Below are 17,972 nucleotides of genomic sequence, written 5' to 3' on the forward strand. Positions count from 1 at the left end.
CTGTAAAACAGCCCTCAGTCTGAAGAGTAGAAGAGCTGGAAAAGAACTTAGAGACTACTTCCTCATCTTACAGATAAGGAGACCAGGCACAGACAAGTAAAGCAAACTGTTCAAGTTCACGCAGATTGGTTGTTGACAGAAGTGAAATCAGGACCCCCATATCTCCTGACCTGCAGTCAGCCAACACACTGGCCTGGGTGGTGACGTAATGGTTCCTAGGAAACACCCAACACAGTGACAATCTGACATAATCACCCTCAGGAACTACTGTGTTATAGACTGTTCCTGAAGTCCCAAAATGTGTTTGGTGTTAGACTGCAAAAACAGATTTAACTCTATTTCGTCCCTGTGAGACTCTATGTTGAGCAGTATGTTCAGTTCTGAGCATGGTATTTTCAGAGGAAAATGAATACGAATATCTGCTCAGAGACGCATAGCAGGTTTATGAAGGGTGGGTCAGCTAAAGAAACTGGGCTTCATTCACATAGACCAAAGAAGAGCAGCCTTGAGGGAACATGAAATTATCCAAAGTCATGGTTGGTTGTGCTAGATGCCTGTAAGGCCTTTTTGCTTCCTGAAATCTTATGATTCTAGACCTCCAGCTTCCTGTGGCACAAATGTATTATATATGAAGCATGGGATGTGGAATCAGAAAACAGAATCAGCATCACACGTTTGCCACGCACTAGCTATATGGCCTTAATTGGGCCGTTATCTTACTTCTCTGAGCCTCGGTTTCTGGTTTGTTTCCATATCTCATTTTCAATATTAATCATATCAAAGAGCGTATAAAAGTTTAACAAATAATCAAACACTCACGTACAGCCACTAGACTGAGGAATACAAGATTGTCTGAGTACATTAGAAGCCTCTTTTGTCCAATCCCTCCTCCCTCCAGAGGTAGACAGGGCGCTGACTTGGTGGGAATCAGTAACTCACTTTTCCAAAAAAAAAGCTTTGGCACTTACGTTCTTGAACTTTAACCTTTTCCTTTTAACTTTAGTTTTTGAAATTTAATTTAATGGAATCATGTTATATGCTCCTCTGTGATGCTTTTTTTCTCTTAACATTGTATTTCTGGGCTTCATCCATGTTGAAGCATGTAGCTGTGTTTGTTCACATTCACTGCTCTAGAGCACTACATGGTACACCCACACCACAATGTATTTATCCGACTTTACTGTCAATACATAATTGGGTTACTTCAAGGTTTTTGCTGTCAGGAACACTGTCCTATGAACATTCTTGTGTAAGTCTTTTGGTGCACATGTGAAAAATCAACTACAGATGGGTTAAGGACTCAAATACGAAAGGCAAAACTATATAACGTTTGGAAGGAAACATAGGCAAATACCTGTATGACCTCTGGATAGGAAAGGACTTCTTAAATGAGACTCACAAAGCACAACCATGAAGGAAAAAAATGGTGAACTGGTATATACTTGGAAGTGGAGTGGCGGTGGGTGTGCACATGTTCTACTACCAGTAATAATGTCCAGTCACTATGAAGGGCTCGTAGCAATTTATTCTCCCACCAGCAGGGGAGAGAGTCTCAGTTGCTTTACATTTTCACCAATGCCTGATTTTTTTGTCAGAATTTTTCATTTTTGCAAATCTAGTGGTTATAAAATGGGTTTTTTCCTGGTGTTTTAAATTTCCATATTCCTGAATTCTAATGTTTATCATCTTTACCTTTGTTTATTAGCCATATGGTTTCCTCTTCTTAAAGTGCCTGGCTTTTGGTCCATGCTTATATTAGGATGTTTGCTTTTTATCTGATTGATTCTTTGGATTTCTTAAAGTATTCAGATTACTGAGTTTTTTGCTTTGTTACATGTGTTGAAATTTTTTTCTTCCACTTTGCAACTTGTCTTTTTTCTACTCTTTTAATGTTGCTTTTTAAAAAATATATTTATTTTATTTATTTTTGTCTGCATTGGGTCCTCATTGCTGTGCGCAGGCCTTCTCTAGTTGTGGCGAGTGGGGGCCACACTTCGCCATGGTGTGCGGGCCTCTCATCACGGTGGCCTCTCTTGTTGCGGAGCACAGGCTCCAGGCACGCGGGCCTCAGCAGTCATGGCATGTGGGCTCGGTAGTTGTGGCTTGCAGGCTCTAGAGCGCAGGCTCAGTAGTTGTGGCACACGGGCTTAGTTGCTCTGCAGCATGTGGGATCTTCCCGGACCAGGGCTCAAACCCATGTCCCCTGCATTGGCAGGTGGATTCCCCAACCACTGCACCACCAGGGAAGCCCTAATGTTGCTTTTTAACTGAACAAAAGCTCTTCATTTTAATCTAGTCAAATTTATCATTTTCTTCCTTTACGGTCTATGCTTTCTGAGTCTCATTTGAGAGGTTCTTTCCTACCCAGAGATCATTCTGATATTTTCCTATATTTTCTTCCACTGCTTTACAGCTTTGCCTTCCATATTTAAATCTTTAATCCTTCTGTATTGATTTTATGCTTGGTGTGAGGTAGGGGTCCAGTTTCAATTACTTTCACATAAGAATTACTAAATATCCCAGTACCATTTCTTGAAAGTCTGCCTTTCTCTTCTGATCCACAGTACTTGCTATGTCAAATAATTAATGATCACATATGCATGGGTCAGTTTCTCTTATATGTCTTCATGTACATAATTTTAATGGAATGGTTTATGTGAGCCTAAATGTGGTGTCAAAATATCATTTTCATTAACATAGCAAAGTGCTACATTTGACTTAGTATATTATGTTGTTAACCTCTGATCAATGGGCTATCATTCATTAGCCCAAATTTCTCTGGTTAATCGTGCCAAGAAAACCACAACACAAAGGTTTACTTACCTCTAAAGCCAACCTTCAACAAGGCTATTTCTAAATATCCCTGAGTCTTACAATAGGCTATAAACATGAGTCTGCTTAGTATTTAGTCCCTGGTATTTAGCTCTCCATTTCGGATATTTAATCCCTACTTCTGACAGGGCCTTTTTATCTCTTAAATAAGGTTTTGCATGATTTATGTCCATTATGTAATGCAATAAAAAATTAAACACCAAGAATAGTCATACCAAAAATTTTGTCTATTGAAGCATTTGAAGGCAATGTGCAATTAAACACAGTAAACTGTCTTTTCAAACGTTGTGGAATATCATTTCGACCGCCTCCAGGGTGAATCATTGCCGCTATGAGCTGTACGTCAACAATAGTAGTGAAATCTCCAGGCTTATCCAAGCTGTACATTCCTTCCATTTCCATCATTTGTCGCACAATCTCGTTAGTTATCTGGAATTTTATATAGTAACATTTTAGTAACACATCACTATCATTGCCTCCAAAGCTCCTATAAAATAGTACAGATGAGATCAGAAGAAAACGCTCAACTTTTATCAGTGAAGTGTTTGTGAATGTTGCCTTCAAGGCAATTTGACTTAAATGATACCACCCATAAACCCTAAACTGTAAGTTGAATATGTCTGGTGCAAATCCAATGCGCTCTTTACCACGCTGATAAATCTAGATAGGAGAGTTACAGAATATTTGGTACAATTACAGGAGTTCTCAGAGTTACAAGTTTTACTATAGTTTTATATCTTTCACACACTCCACATTCAACTGTTTAAAATACCTTAAATCAGAAAATGGGATAGTTTTACTCCTGAATGTTTTGGTATTGGATTTTACATCCTTATCTTTCTTCTCTGTAGCCTCTACCACTGCTAACATTCCCTCCATATTGAAATTTTTTCCTCTCTTGTTTTTAGAGGCTCAGTTCTTTCCAGGCTCATCTGGAGACCTTGGATCACTTCCCAAGCCATTCTTTCTCCATTCATCCCTCAAATGTAACTCTTCTACAGGGTTCCATCCTTGGCTCTTTTCTATTTCAGGGGATGCCATCTCAACCCTAAATCCTAAAGAATCTCAACTCTGTAACTCTAGCTTCAGATTCTCTTCTAAACTCCACACCTGTATATCCAAATTCCTACTGGGCATCTTTGAGTGGAAGACACACAAGCCCCTGTAATATGACACTCTTTCATTCAAGAAGCATTTAATCAATCAGTACTCTGTGTCTGGCTCTGTTGTAACATAGACAAAAATCCCTGTCTTCATGGAGCATACGTTCTTGTGATGGGAGACAAAAGGTACACGTGCATGCCTGTATGTATGTATGTGTGTAAATAAAATGGTATAAGTCCTTTGGAGAAGATAAAGCGGAGAAAGGAAATCGGCAGTGCTCAGGGATGCAGGAGACAATGAGGAGGGATGTGTAATGATCAAGAAGACAGATGGTGGCTCACACCAGGTGTTAGCAATGGAGTGATGAGCAGCAGTCAAATCTTGGATATAGTTTGAAGATGGAGCCGACATGATTTCCTAACAGGCTGAATGTGGAGTTGCTATTTCTTGAGATGGAGAAGACTGTTGGAGGAGCAGGTTTAGGGAGTAACAGGAATTTAGTTTTGGACATGTTAAGTTTGAGATCCAACTAGACATCCTTAATTGGATTTAAAAAGTCTGAATTCAGGATCTTTTCATCTTATAGATGATATCTAAATATGCCTCCTCTCTCCTCACCTTACAGGAACTGCTGCTGAGAGGTCTATCTGCGCTGGATCCCTAATGAATGGGAGAGGAAAAGGGAAAGAAAAAAGAAAAAGAAGTCTTCCCTGGGAGGTTGTAGCCTCAGAATGACACTTGCACAGACTTGCACCATGGGTATGCATAGCCTAAGTGGGCCAGAGACTTTCAAATATTAACCTTGCTTTGAGATGATCCTGACTGAATAAGCGCTTAAGGATCTAACAGAAGAAAACTCAAACCTGTCTGGTTGAGGACACATTCATCCTAGGCTTTAAGAAACAGCCACAGGTAATTTTTTAAGGGCAATGACCTGGCAAGCAGTCAAAGGTACTTACAGAAAACAAGAAAGCTTGAACGTGAACTATTAAAACAACAGAGAGCAGAAACAGACCCATATAGACTTCAGATGCTGAAATTAACAGACATAGACTTTAAAACAACTATGCTCAACATGTTTAAAGAAATAGACAATGATTTGAAAATCTATGCAAGGAATACAAATGACAACGCATGTGAAAGAAAATAAGAATCAAATAGCAACTGAAATTAAAACTCAGTGGATGAATTTGACAGCAGATTGGACAAAGCAGAGAAGAAAATTAGTGAGATGGATGATAGGAGAGGAGAAATTATCTAGACTAAGCATTGGAGAGAGAAAAAGTTGGGAAGTATAGAAAAAGAGGACAGAAACATAGAGGGCAAAGAAGAAAGTCTAATATACATTTGGAGTTTGATAAGAAGGGAAAGAAAGTGAGGCAGAGGCAATATTTGTAGAGGTAAGAACTGGGAATTTTCTAGAACTGACACAAGACACCAAACCACAGATTCATGAGTCCCAGTGAATCCCAAGCAAAAAAATACAAATAAATCTACACCAAGGAACATAATTCGAAAAAGAAAAAATTACAGGAAAGTAAGGCAACAAGTGAGAAAAAGCAGATTAATTTCAGAGGTGCAATGACTAAGTGGTAGTTGACTTCTCAACAGCAACAAGGAAAGCAGAAGACAGGAATCATATACTTAAAGTGATGAAAGAAAATAACTGCCAACCCACATTTTTCTATCCAGCAACGTCTTTCAAATAAAGAGGATGAAATAAAGACTTCTGCAGACCAAACAAACAAACAAAAAAACTAAGTTCGTCACTAAAAGATTTTCTCCTAAGGAAGTTCTAAGAATGAATAAAGAGTAAAAGAAGTGGTAAGTAAGTGTGTAATGCAAACAAAGAGTGAATATATAAAACAGTAAAAAATAATGCCTCATGGGAGTTCACTTTAAAAATAGATATAGATGACCAAAAAGCACATGAAAAGATGCTCAACATCACTGATTATTCGAGAAATGCAAATCAAAACTACAATGAGGTATCACCTCACACTGGTCAGAATGGCCATCCTCAAAAAAAATCTCCAAACAATAAATGCTGGAGAGGGTGTGGAGAAAAGGAGAACCTTCCTACACTGTTGGTGGGAATGTAAATTGGTACAGCCACTATGGAGAACAGTATGGAGGTTCCTTAAAAAACTAAAAATAGAGCTATTGTATGATCCTGCAACCCCACTCCTGGGCATATATCTGAAGAAAACCATAATTTGAAAAGACACATGCACCCCAGTGTTTACTGCAGCACTATTTACAGTAGCCAGGACATGGAAGCAACCTAATTGTCCATCAGCAGAGGAATGGATAAAGAAGATGTGGTTACATATATACAATGGAATATTACTCAGCCATAAAAGAGAACAAAATGATGCCATTTGCAGTAACACAGATGGACCGACAGGTGTCATACTAGGTGAAGTAAGTCAGACAGCGTAAGACAAATATCATGATATCGCTTATATGCAGAATCTAAAAAAATGATACAAATGAACTTATTTACAAAACAGAAATAGAGTCACAGACGTAGAAGGCAAACTTATGGTTACCAGAGGGGAAATGGGGGGAGGGATAAATTGGGAGACTGGGATTGACATATACATACTACTATATATAAAATAGATAACTAATAAGGACCTACTGTATAGCACAAGGAACTCTACTCAATACTCTGTAATGACCTCTGTGCGATAAGAATATAAAAAAGAGTGGATATATGTATATGTATAACTGATTCACTTTGCTGTACACCTGAAACTAACACAACATTGTAAATCAACTATAGTCCAATAAAAATTTTTAAAAAATAAATAAAACTGGCATAACACAATATAAAGGTGAATAATATAATTTATGCTAATAAAAAATAAACATAGAGGCATAGACTTAAAATACAAGTCAACAATAAAATTATAAATCAGGAGAAAGATAAAGGAAATTAAAGTGTTCAAAGGTCACTGGATATACAAAATGGGAAAGTAGTGTTAGATTATCTTTATTTTTGACTACGTATGTAGGATGTGCTGTCTAGGGTAACCACTAGAACACAGAAATTGACTGCAGTAAATGGATCATAAGAAAAGTAAAAAGGAACAAAAAAAATCAATGTCCTCAGTGGAATAGGAGGAAGGCTGTAGCACTTCATGCTCAGCTGAGGGCAAGGAAATGAAGGTGTCCGAGGTCTGAGAAAAAGACGGTATGAAAGGAACCTGAATGTAAATGTAGGATAGGAATAGACAGGATAAAGATATATAACACAAAACACGCAGTATAATTGCTGGGTAGTATTATGAGCTCAGCTGAGGTCCATAATCATGATTTTAAAGTGATTTTAAGCAGTATTGTGTGTTTTTCTCCAGCCAAGTTTGGCTGCATAGGTGCAGGTGGCTGGTGAGCAAAGAGGCTTAACAAGGATTTAATGTGGTTAAGGCTTTCACAAATGAGTAGAGGGTGCATGCTACCGTGATTATAATAATGGATTATGGAATTTTAGCTGGAAAGGAAGGAAGTGAAGAAATGAGAAGAAATGAAGGAGAATTTAATGATGGTAGGAACAATGGCTGGTAGCTCCATCTGTAGTCTGGGTAGTAGAGGGAATGAGCTACAGAATGTGGACATGGTGATCAGAGAATAAAACGCTTGAAATTGAGATAATGAACAGGTCACAGTTACTGATAATGACAAGGTGTAGGGTACGACTGCATGAATGAGTAATTTCAGACGGAGTGGAAGACATGATCATTGGAGGAGTTGAGGTCAAGGAACTAAGAGGTCAAGATCATGTACGTAGACATTTGTTGGCATCACTGAGAATTATGACAAGCAGGAATGGCTGCATAATTTGTGAGGCTCAGGACAAAATGAAAATTCAAGCGTCTTTATGCAAAAATCATTATTAGAAATTTCAAGACAGTGACAGCAGAGCATTAAACCACGTGCAAGTTCCTCTGAAGTGCGAATCCCTCTGCAACGACACACTGTGCACACCATGAAGCTGGCCCCGGAGAGTGGGACAGCCCTGGAGAGAGTAACAGTCATCCGGGGACTGAAATCTTCGGGGAGGGACGGGTGTGACCCAAGGGTCCAAGATGACTGCAACAACATGTGGGTGTGAGGTCAGAGTGGTAGGTTTTCAGGGAAGAGGGCAATGAGAACGGAGAAGGACATCTCCCTCACCTGCAGGTGAGAAGTCTGCAGGGAAAGCAGCATCCTGGGTTTCCACTAGAGCAAGAAGGTGAGGGAAAAGCTCAGAGAAGAAGCTGAATTTACTGGGGATTTTGTGGATGAACCATGGCTGCCAAGGGCACACAGAAAGTTTTCAGGAGTGGGGAAAGTAGGAGATGGGGCTAGACAAGGGCCAAGCAGAACTGATGGGGATTAGTGTCAGGATGAGCACGGACAGACCTGGGAGTCCTGACATCCTGGTGATGGCTGAGGTGAACCAGGATAAAGGGTGGAAGGGATGTGACGGGTCCTGGTGGGCTCTAGATTGATGGTGTTGATGAGGCAGTAGACGGTGGTGGGAGGACGTGTTGGGGATCCCACCAGGAACAGGCAGAACCCTGGCAGCAACTGTGAGGTCCTCTAAGGGGAGTGAGTCTGGGGATGACAGACGATCACAAGTAGGACAGTGGTGCATGGCAGAGTTTTGGGTTTTCTTAAAAATTGTTTTCTGGGAACTCCCTGGTGGTCCAGTGGTTAGGACTCTGTGCTTCTACTGCAGGGGCACGGGTTCAATCCCTGGTGAGGAAGCTAAGATCACGCATACCGTGCGGCGCAGCCAAAAAAAAAAAAAGTGTTTTCTAAACATCAGGTACTCCTGGGAGAGAGTATATAGAGTGGGAAATAAGAGAACAAAGATAAAACCCTGGGGAAAGGAAGAAGGAAGCCAGAAAGCACACTGAAATCAAGCAGCCAGAGAGGCAGAGGGAGTGTTGGGGGGAAGCATATAGGGATTTCAAGAAGGAAGAATGTCATCTATAACCAAGAAGCCAAAAAAGACTGAGAATTGTTACTAGGCTTAATAAAGTGACAGTTATTGATCTTTTCATATGTCACTAAGAATACCGATTAAATATCACTTACATGAGATATTTTAGTCCTACCTGATCTCCCCATTCATTAATCATGGGCATATTAATATCATCAATAAATATAGTCATTTTTCTGCCTCCAGGTGGCCCATATGTGCTTCCCATCCTCTTATCCACATAGCTTTCAATTGTTCTCTAGAGAAAAGGAAATAGTCTGTCTTATGCATTACATTTCAATCCATTTCTAAAAATGATGAACATGCTTTTCAGAGTAGAATATAATTGACTTATTTATTTAATATATGTAAATATTGTTATTAAAATAAATATTGCAAACTTTAAAAAATAAGTTGTTGGAATATTCATCATTAATTTATATTAAAAGACATTCCAATGTTCAGCTTCAGCTTCAATATTAGGCCAAAACATGCTATTTGGATTTGGCCTCAGTGTCAGCCTTAGGAAGGTTAAACAGCGGAATGCCAACTTCAACACCAATTCTTTTGAGGTATATATATATATATATACATATACATATATATATAGAGAGAGAGAGAGAGAGAGAGATACAGTCAGCCCTTCATATCCACGGCTTCCACATCCTTGGATTCAACCAACTTCCATCAAAAGTATTTGGAAAAAAATATTCCAGCAAGTTCCAAAAAGCAAAACCTGAATTTGCCTCACACTGGAAACTATTTACTTAGCACTTATATTGCATTTACAACTATTTACATAGAATTTACATTGTACTAGGTATTGTAAGTAATCTAGAGATTATTTTGGAGTATATGGAAGGATGTGCACAGGTTATATGCAGACACTACCCATTTTATGTAAGGGACTAGAGCATCCACAGATTTTGATACCAGCAGGGATCCCGGCACTAATCCCCCATGGATACTGAGGGACAACTATATATATATATCAATGTTTTATCTGCATACAGATTCTATTGTATCAACCACTTAATATATTTAATATGATAATCACTACAGCAAGTGATGAGTTTTACCTGAAACATCATTGGTTCTGTGGCAGATGAAAAGTTTAGACTTTTAGATAACTGTATTTCGGGGTCATATTTTTTCAAATAGGCCTTAATCATTACAGTTTTTGCAGTTCCCTGCTCCCCCGTGAGTAAAACAGCCTGCAATCGTAGGATAATCATGTTGAAAGGTGTTATAAGATGTTTAGTTTTAAATATATTAAGGTTCTAGTAGCCATTCTTTCATTCTATAAACTAATACAACTAATTTTTGATTACTTTTAAGGATTAGACCTACATCAAAATAAATCCTAGTGGAATTAAAGATTTAAATGTAAAATATATGCTATAAAAGTGCTGGAAGAAAGTGTGGGTGAGCAGTCACGTAACCACTGGAAGGACTTTGTAAGCAGATACCCACTTTCCTTAGCACGCTGGAAGTCAGCATTTCAGGGAAGATTGAGTTGGAGTGAATCTTGGGACCTGGAGTTCATTTGCCAAATAGGTTTCCCTGAAATGACACCACCTCCGGCCCCTTGTACTTTAATTTTTCCACCAGTAGGTGTAAAAAGGGATGTGTTTCTTACATGGTTTGCAATAATCTAAGAAACTGAAAACTAAAATACTGCCTGCCATATCAGTAAATGAGGATGTTGCAGCCATCAAGCCACTGCATTACAGCCACCCAGACGGCGCACCCTGAGGAGACTCAGGAAGAGAAAACACAGGATACTGGCCCCAGATAGCTGAGGGGCGTACCAAAGGGATGATTTCAGTGAGCCCAGACTCTTGTATCTTCCCATACCCAGAAAAGCACTAAATTCCTTAACTTGAGATATCTGGGGTTTTTTTCATTAACGGTAATTCTTTGGTGCTCCAACTACCTGGTCTTCTGTTGCGAAAACTTCTGTATATTCTGGCTTCCCCCCACCCGCCTTGCCTCTTTGGAACATTTTTCTCAGTGCTATCTGAGATGCTGTGTCCCAGGCTTGAAGTCCTAAGAATGTCCACCAAATAAAACATAACTCTCAACTTTTAGGTTGTGCATTTTTTTTTCAGTCGACAAAACTATGAAACTTACTTTATGCTGTTTTGCAATGGTGTCTACCAAAAAATTTGTTCTAACATTGTCAACATTTGGAACCAAAATTGATGAATATTCCGGAACACTGTCAGTTGGATAATAATATGGCTGAAGTTTCTTACTCCAATGCTCCCAATCACCTATACAATAATTAAAGCTGATCTTAATAAAACTGCATTCTTCAGAAGTTATCTCAATACAAAACACAAGTGCTATAAACAATTAACAGAAATACATAAACATTTAAAACGTTTTTGTAAAACACGTTAACATATCTGCTTATCTAATGTATGTCGCATTTGATAATTTAAATTTGTTTTTGCCTCTTTACAAAGTCAGCTTTAAATTGCTAATTATTTAACTAGAGAGATCTTGGTCTGAAATGGAATTACAACCGATGACATGTTTAGTATCTAGTAGGAAAATCACATTAACTAAAAGGATGGGAAAGACCAAAAAAGGGATTGTAGATTACTGGACATAGGATGTTTGCCATGAGAAATGGGAAAAAATAAACCTGGCCCTAAAACTAGTGTTAATAGAGTGCCCAGATTCCTGACTTATAGTCACTGCTAATTTACTGACTGATATTACTGTTATAACAATTATTGTAAGTGCATTTCATCAATTCTAAGAAAAATATTTTATTTACATTTTATCATCTCTGGAACGCTCCTTTCAATCTATTATGTCAGAATCGCTGCTGGCTATGCAAACTTGATGAGAGATGTTCATACTTTTGCCATTTAAATTGAATGACTTGCATTGTTGGTATTGCATTCTTGAATTTAACTGCCATTTTAAAGATCTTCCAAAAGATACCATGATTCAGAATTGTACCAAAAAAGTTACTGTGTGTACAGAATGCATGGAAAGAGAGCAGAGGAGCACACATTTGATAGTAGCAAAGCAAACATTCATCACTGGGGGAATAACCTCAATCTCAACTTTCCTTGCAAATTACAGAGTTCTATGGTTAAGTGCATGTTTAACTTCTAAGAAACTGCCGAAGTGTTTTTCAAAGTGGCTGTATATTGTGTACCGTTGTGTAGTTAGCAGAGTGGATATACTATTGGATGTGAGAGCTCCACTTGTTCCACATTCTCTCCAATATTTGGTATTAGTAACCTTTTAATTTTAGCCATTAAATTAATTAGAATTTAGTCATTCTAGTGTCTGTGTAATGATTTTGCATTTCCCTGATGACCAATCATGTTGAATATCTTTTCATGTGCTTTTTTCACCATTCATAAATCTTCTTTGGTGTAGCATCTATTTAAAATTATTGCCTATTTAAGAAATTTGGATTGGCTGGCCACTTGTTATTATTGAATTGCAAGAGTTCTTTATGTACTCTGGATAAAATTCTTTTATCAGATATATATTTTTCAAACATTTCTTCCCATTCTGTGGCTGGAATGGGAATTTTATTTTCATAGTGACTTTCAAATAGATTTTAATGAAATCAGGATGTATGAGTGCTCCAACTTTGTTTTTTAAAAATTGATTTGGGGGCTTCCCTGGTGGCGCAGTGGTTGAGAGTCCGCCTGCCGATGCAGGGCACACAGGTTCGTGCCCCGGTCCAGGAAGATCCCACATGCCGCGGAGCGGCTGTGCCCGTGAGCCATGGCCGCTGAGCCTGTGCGTCCGGAGCCTGTGCTCCGCAACGGGAGAGACCACAACAGTGAGAGGCCCATGTACCGCAAAAAAAAAAAAAAAAAAAATTGATTTGGTTATTCTAAATCCTTTGCATTTCCATAAAATTTTGTAATTCAGTTATAAATTTCAACCAAAAAAAGTCTATTGGAATTCTCACTATGATTGCACAGAATCTGTAGATCAATTTGGAGAGAAATAACATCTTAACAATACTGAGTTTTCTGATTTGTAAATGTGATTTAGCTTTCCATTTATTTAGGACTTAATTTCTCTCAGCAATTTTGTGGTTTTCAGTATACAGATCTTACACATATTTTGTTAAATTTATCCCTATATATTTCATTTTTTGAATGCTATTTTAAATGGTATATTAAAATTTCAATTTCCAATTTGTTGTGAGCATGTAGAAATACAAATTATTATTATATATTGTTCTTTCATTCTGTGACCTTGATAAACTCATTTACTAGTTCTAATTTTTTAGAGGACGGTTATATTATCTGCAAATAAAGAGAGATTTACTTGTTCTTTTCCAATCTATAGGTATTTCATTTGTTTGTTCATGTTTATTTATTTACTGTCTTATTGCACTGGCTAGAACCTGTAGTACAACGTCTAATAGAAGTGGTGAGAAAGGAATATTCTCGTCTTGTTCCTGATCTTGGGAAGAAAGTATTCAGTCTTTCACCGTTAAGTATAATGTTAGATTTTTTGCAGATATTCTTTATCAGAATGATAAAGTTTCTATTCCTAGTGTACTGTCTTATCATGGAAGGATGTACAATTTCATCAAATGCTTTTTTAAAAAAATGTTTATTTATTTATTTTGGCCATGCCAGGTCTTAGTTGCGGCACGTGGGATCTTCGTTGTGGCATGCAAACTTCTTAGTTGCGACACACAGACTCTTAGTTGTGGCATGTGGACTCTTAGTTGCGACAGGCATGTGGGATCTAGTTCCCCAACCAGGGATCGAAGCTAGGCCCCCTGCGTTGGGAGCACAGAGTCTTACCACTGGACCACCAGGGAAGTCCCCAAGTGCTCTTTTTGCATTGATTTAGAAGACTATATAATTTGTTTGGTTTTTACCCTATTAATATGGTGAATTACATTGACTGGTTTTTAAATGTTAATCCAACCTTCTATCCCTAGAATAAATACCCACTGGAACTCAATATGTTATCCTTTTATATACTACTGAATTTCATTTGTTAAAATTGTATTAAGAAATGTGTGTCAATATTCCTGAGGGATAATGGTCTATAGTTTTCTTTTCTTGTAAAGTCTTTCTCTGTTTCTGGTATCAGGACAACACTTACAAACCCTTGTAAAGTGGGATAGGAAGTGTTTCTTCCTTACATTTTCTATATTTTGGAAGAGTTTATGCAGAATGAATTGGTATTATTTCTTTCTTAAGAATTTGATGTACTTCACCAGTGAAGTCATCTGGGCCTGCAGTTTTCTCTGTGGGAAGGTTTTTAACTATAAATCAAAAATTTTTAGTAGATATAGGGATACTTAGGATATCTATTTCTTCTTGATGAGGTTTGGTCGTTTGTGTCTTTCAGAGAATTTATCCGTTTCATCTACACTGTCAAATGTATTTTCATAACATTGTTTCTAATATTCACTTCTTATTTTTTAATGTCTTTAGGGTTTGTAGTAATGTTCCTTCCTTCATTCTGAATCATGGTAATTTATGTCTTCTCTTTTTTTTCCCTGATATCTCTGGTAAGAGATTTACGAATTTTATCGATCTTTTCAAAGAACCATCTTTGGATTGGCTCTAGATTCTAAGAGAATTCATAGCTAGATTTAAGGGTGCATTTAATTGTTAGTTCCTTTTAGGGAGAGGTGAGCTGGGCCCTACCACACACAGGAGGCTAGGGGGCTGAGGGGACAGCACTGGACTTTGCCGGGTCTGCGACGTGTAAGTAGGATCCCATCTGCTTGGTTCATTCTCTGCTTATTCTGACATTTCCAGCAGAGAAGTTCTAAGGCTGATCCGTCATGAGCATTAATTACCATGCTTTGCAACATGAAGAATCTGTGTTCTCTATACTGCTACCCTTCCTCTTCAAGTAAGAGAAAATAGATGCTGTAAGAAGTGTTGCTAACTTATTTATGTTAGATTTCACTGAGACCACTGCAAAAGGAGGAGAAGTCAAGAGCCTCCATAACTGTTCCCAGCCTGGCCCATATGCAAAATCCTACTGTTCCCTGCATATATGCCCTTTAAAAATGGTATTAGCGATTATGTTATTCATGATTGGTTTAATATTTCCCCACAGAAGAGTTTACAGAGTTTATCTTTTTTCCATTAAAAAAAATGTCATTTTATTTCAGGTATAAGTCACTGTGCTTACCATAATCAGTAACATAAAACTCATACATGGTTTGATTCGTGCCCTTAGGTATTTCTGGTAAGTCTAACTTGCTTTCATGATTTCGTAAAAAGGCTTCAAGCTTGTTTCTGCTTTCCAATTCCAGAAGGGCTCCTAAACTCCACATTAGAGCAAACACAAATAATTTATGAAGATGTTCGACACATGAAATGCCACCTTCTTCTTTGGAGGGAATTAAACCTTCCAGAAGATTGAGAGACTGAAAATATTTAAAATACAATAAAATAAAGGTTTGTATTTAGATATTTTAAATAAACATTTAAAAACAATAATAAATTTAAAAGGAGAGAAAGACAGAAGAAAACAAATATATCTCCAGATATTGCTTGATCAGTGTCCTACAGCTAGCAGCATTTAGAAGAAAAGAAAGGCCATTGTGCTTTAGGCGGACTGCATGATCTAGCAGAAAGGATGCCAAACTGGGAATCTGGAGGTATCCCCGGCCCATGCCACTAACATCTCTGAGTCTCAGTTTCCTGATCTAAAAAGCAAAAGGCCTAGACTAGATGTTTCCTAAGGTAGCTTCTGGTTCTAAAGTTTGGGTATTCCAAATTTTATAGATCAAAGATTTTATTTATTTTAACGCGTTGTAAGGCTCAGCAAATTGTGCCCCAGGGGCCAGCCACCTGTTTGGCAAATAAAGTTTTGCTGAAACACAGTCACACTCGTTCATTGTGTCTGGCCGCTTTTGCAAGGCAACTGAAGTGCTGAGGGGCTGAGACAGAAAGTTGTGCAAAGTCTAAAACACTTATTTGCCCCTCTAATAAAAAGTGTGCCAAACCCCATATGGCATCAGAAAGAAATGTATCTACAGTAAGACATCCTTTGTCTTTCATAACAAGATTATTTCAAGATAAGATGTGCACTTAATTTGGGCCTCATGTATCAGTTCTAAGCTACCCACCCTCCCTGACTGACATCCCTTACACTAAGAGAGAATCAAAGCACTAGAATGGGATAATGAGAGATCACCTATGGACTAGAATCAGGAGAGCCTCTGAAAAAATCTATGGTTGGTTCTGTTTCTTCCAAAGACTAATAAGAAAAACTGAGAAGAGGGGGAAAAACATAATTCTACAAAATACTTGGAGAATTGTTCAAAGGTTTTCCCTATCTAATATGTGTAGTAAATTTGCAAAGCCAAGACTGCCACCCAAATTTTCCTGCTTGCCACCAGCTCCTTGTTGTGCTTTTCTGTAGAACTTCCAGCTTTATTTATTTAGTCTACTCTCATTTTTGGACACTCTTTCTGGGAAGGTTATACTAAGCTTGACGATGGGAAAGATAGTTCATTCCTCTTCCCCTGACAATACCGCCCTGGGAAGTGAAACTCATGAAGAGATGGCAGTAAGAGCGCCAATAAGATCTTTAATAGGAATCAAACTTCTCAGAGGCTTCACTTCCACATCACAAAAAGATTCTGATGGACTGCGTGAATTTTCCATTTCAGATACCTCTAAACCGCAACTGAGTGGTGTGTGTGTGGGGGGTGGAAATCTCACATCCAAGTCGTGAATGTACAAAGAAAACAACTTACTTGCACAATATAGTTGCACTCTAAGAGTTGCATTTTTGGACTGAGGTTCAGTTTCATAAATGTATATATATCCTCAAATATTTTATCATACAGACTTAGGAATACAGAAGCTTCCTGTGTAGTACGCTTCTTCAACCACGCCTGCAGCAAAGAAACAGAGTCTCTGTTTATAAGACAGTGAGATGTGGAAATACACTGAACGCGCTTCTGTGGGTCTGTCGTCCCCACCTGCAGTATTGGCCTCCAGCTGAGAGCAGAGCTGCTGATGTAGACCATGCCCATCCTAGAAACCGTGGCCGGAGAGGCGTTCTCAATATTGTGGACTTCAAACAAAAGCTTACAATTAGGGGCCATGGGGATGCGATCTCCATTGGCCAGTGTGAGGGTTTTGTTGTCATCCAACACGGAATTTAAGTTCTCGATCCAAATGGCATCAACAGGGCCGTCTAAAACGAGGAAAATGTTTTCACCTGCCAATAATGAAAACAGAAAATCACTTTTCACCTGCAGATAATCAAAACAGAAAATTAAACCAATACTGTGTTATTGATAAACTGGCAGGGGAAAAGAATGATCACCAGAAAAGAGTTTATGTGTACCCTTTTTAGCTTTTAATGTTTTTCTCCACAGAGTAGAGAAAATCCCATCTGTCCAATCATTGGTCGCCGTGTCCAGTCTGCCAAACATCTGAGGAGCCGTAATAGCTTTTGGATTCATTCGCATTTCTCTATGAGGCCTCCCGCATTCTGTTAGTGCCTTCATCAGGATTGTTATAACGGTTGTCTTCCCAGAACCACTGGGCCCAAGAGTCATCAAACCATGGCGTACCAGAGACGTCTCATATAACTACACAGTGAGATAATCAATTGAAAAATGTAACTTATGACATTCATAGAAGTTTTGTGCAGAAATTTTAAAAGCTTTAAATAGGCTTTTCATTAAAGTAACTTGTTCACTATTTAAAAGAAGAGAATATGCCCCCCCAAAAAGTTTTTTTTGTCTCACTAGAGGTGGATAGCAAATGAGCGGCACGTTATAAAACGATATAAGTGATAAAGTAATGACAATGTGGAACTTTAATTACATTTTGGAAATAGTTAATTCAGGGGCTCGTTTTGGGGTCTCAAACTGCTGTTCCTTGTGATTTTAGTTTGCCGATGCATAAGGAGCAGTTTGTGTGGTGATATTGCCCCCCCGTGGTAGAAAGCAGCAATACAAACCAACTCAGCCAAGACCCAAGTTACACACACACCAGGCTTCCGATTCCCCAGAAGCACGCCTCGAGGTGAGGATTCCTGTGCAAGTGAGTGTTCACCAGGGAAACTTTTA

At 38.4% G+C, this 17,972-nt stretch overlaps 1 protein-coding gene across 1 annotated transcript in view; it reads right to left on the reverse strand.

The window, feature by feature from the left end:
• DNAH8 (dynein axonemal heavy chain 8) overlaps positions 1-17,972 on the reverse strand; it is a 326,150-nt gene that overhangs the window by 146,286 nt on the left and 161,892 nt on the right. Inside the window, exons 50-57 of the mRNA XM_089918797.1 lie at positions 17,243-17,489; positions 16,872-17,113; positions 16,644-16,784; positions 15,068-15,305; positions 11,042-11,184; positions 9,988-10,122; positions 9,045-9,167; positions 3,048-3,261 (exon numbers count right to left, since the gene is read on the reverse strand). Of these exons, the coding sequence (XP_089774923.1) occupies positions 3,048-3,261; positions 9,045-9,167; positions 9,988-10,122; positions 11,042-11,184; positions 15,068-15,305; positions 16,644-16,784; positions 16,872-17,113; positions 17,243-17,489 (1,483 nt within the window). The remainder of the gene's footprint in view (positions 1-3,047; positions 3,262-9,044; positions 9,168-9,987; positions 10,123-11,041; positions 11,185-15,067; positions 15,306-16,643; positions 16,785-16,871; positions 17,114-17,242; positions 17,490-17,972) is intronic.

Source organism: Delphinapterus leucas, chromosome 10, assembly GCF_059928025.1.
Source record: "Delphinapterus leucas isolate spDelLeu-1000000601 "Yukka" chromosome 10, BTC_Dleu_Yukka2, whole genome shotgun sequence".
Classification (NCBI taxonomy): Eukaryota; Metazoa; Chordata; class Mammalia; order Artiodactyla; family Monodontidae; genus Delphinapterus; species Delphinapterus leucas.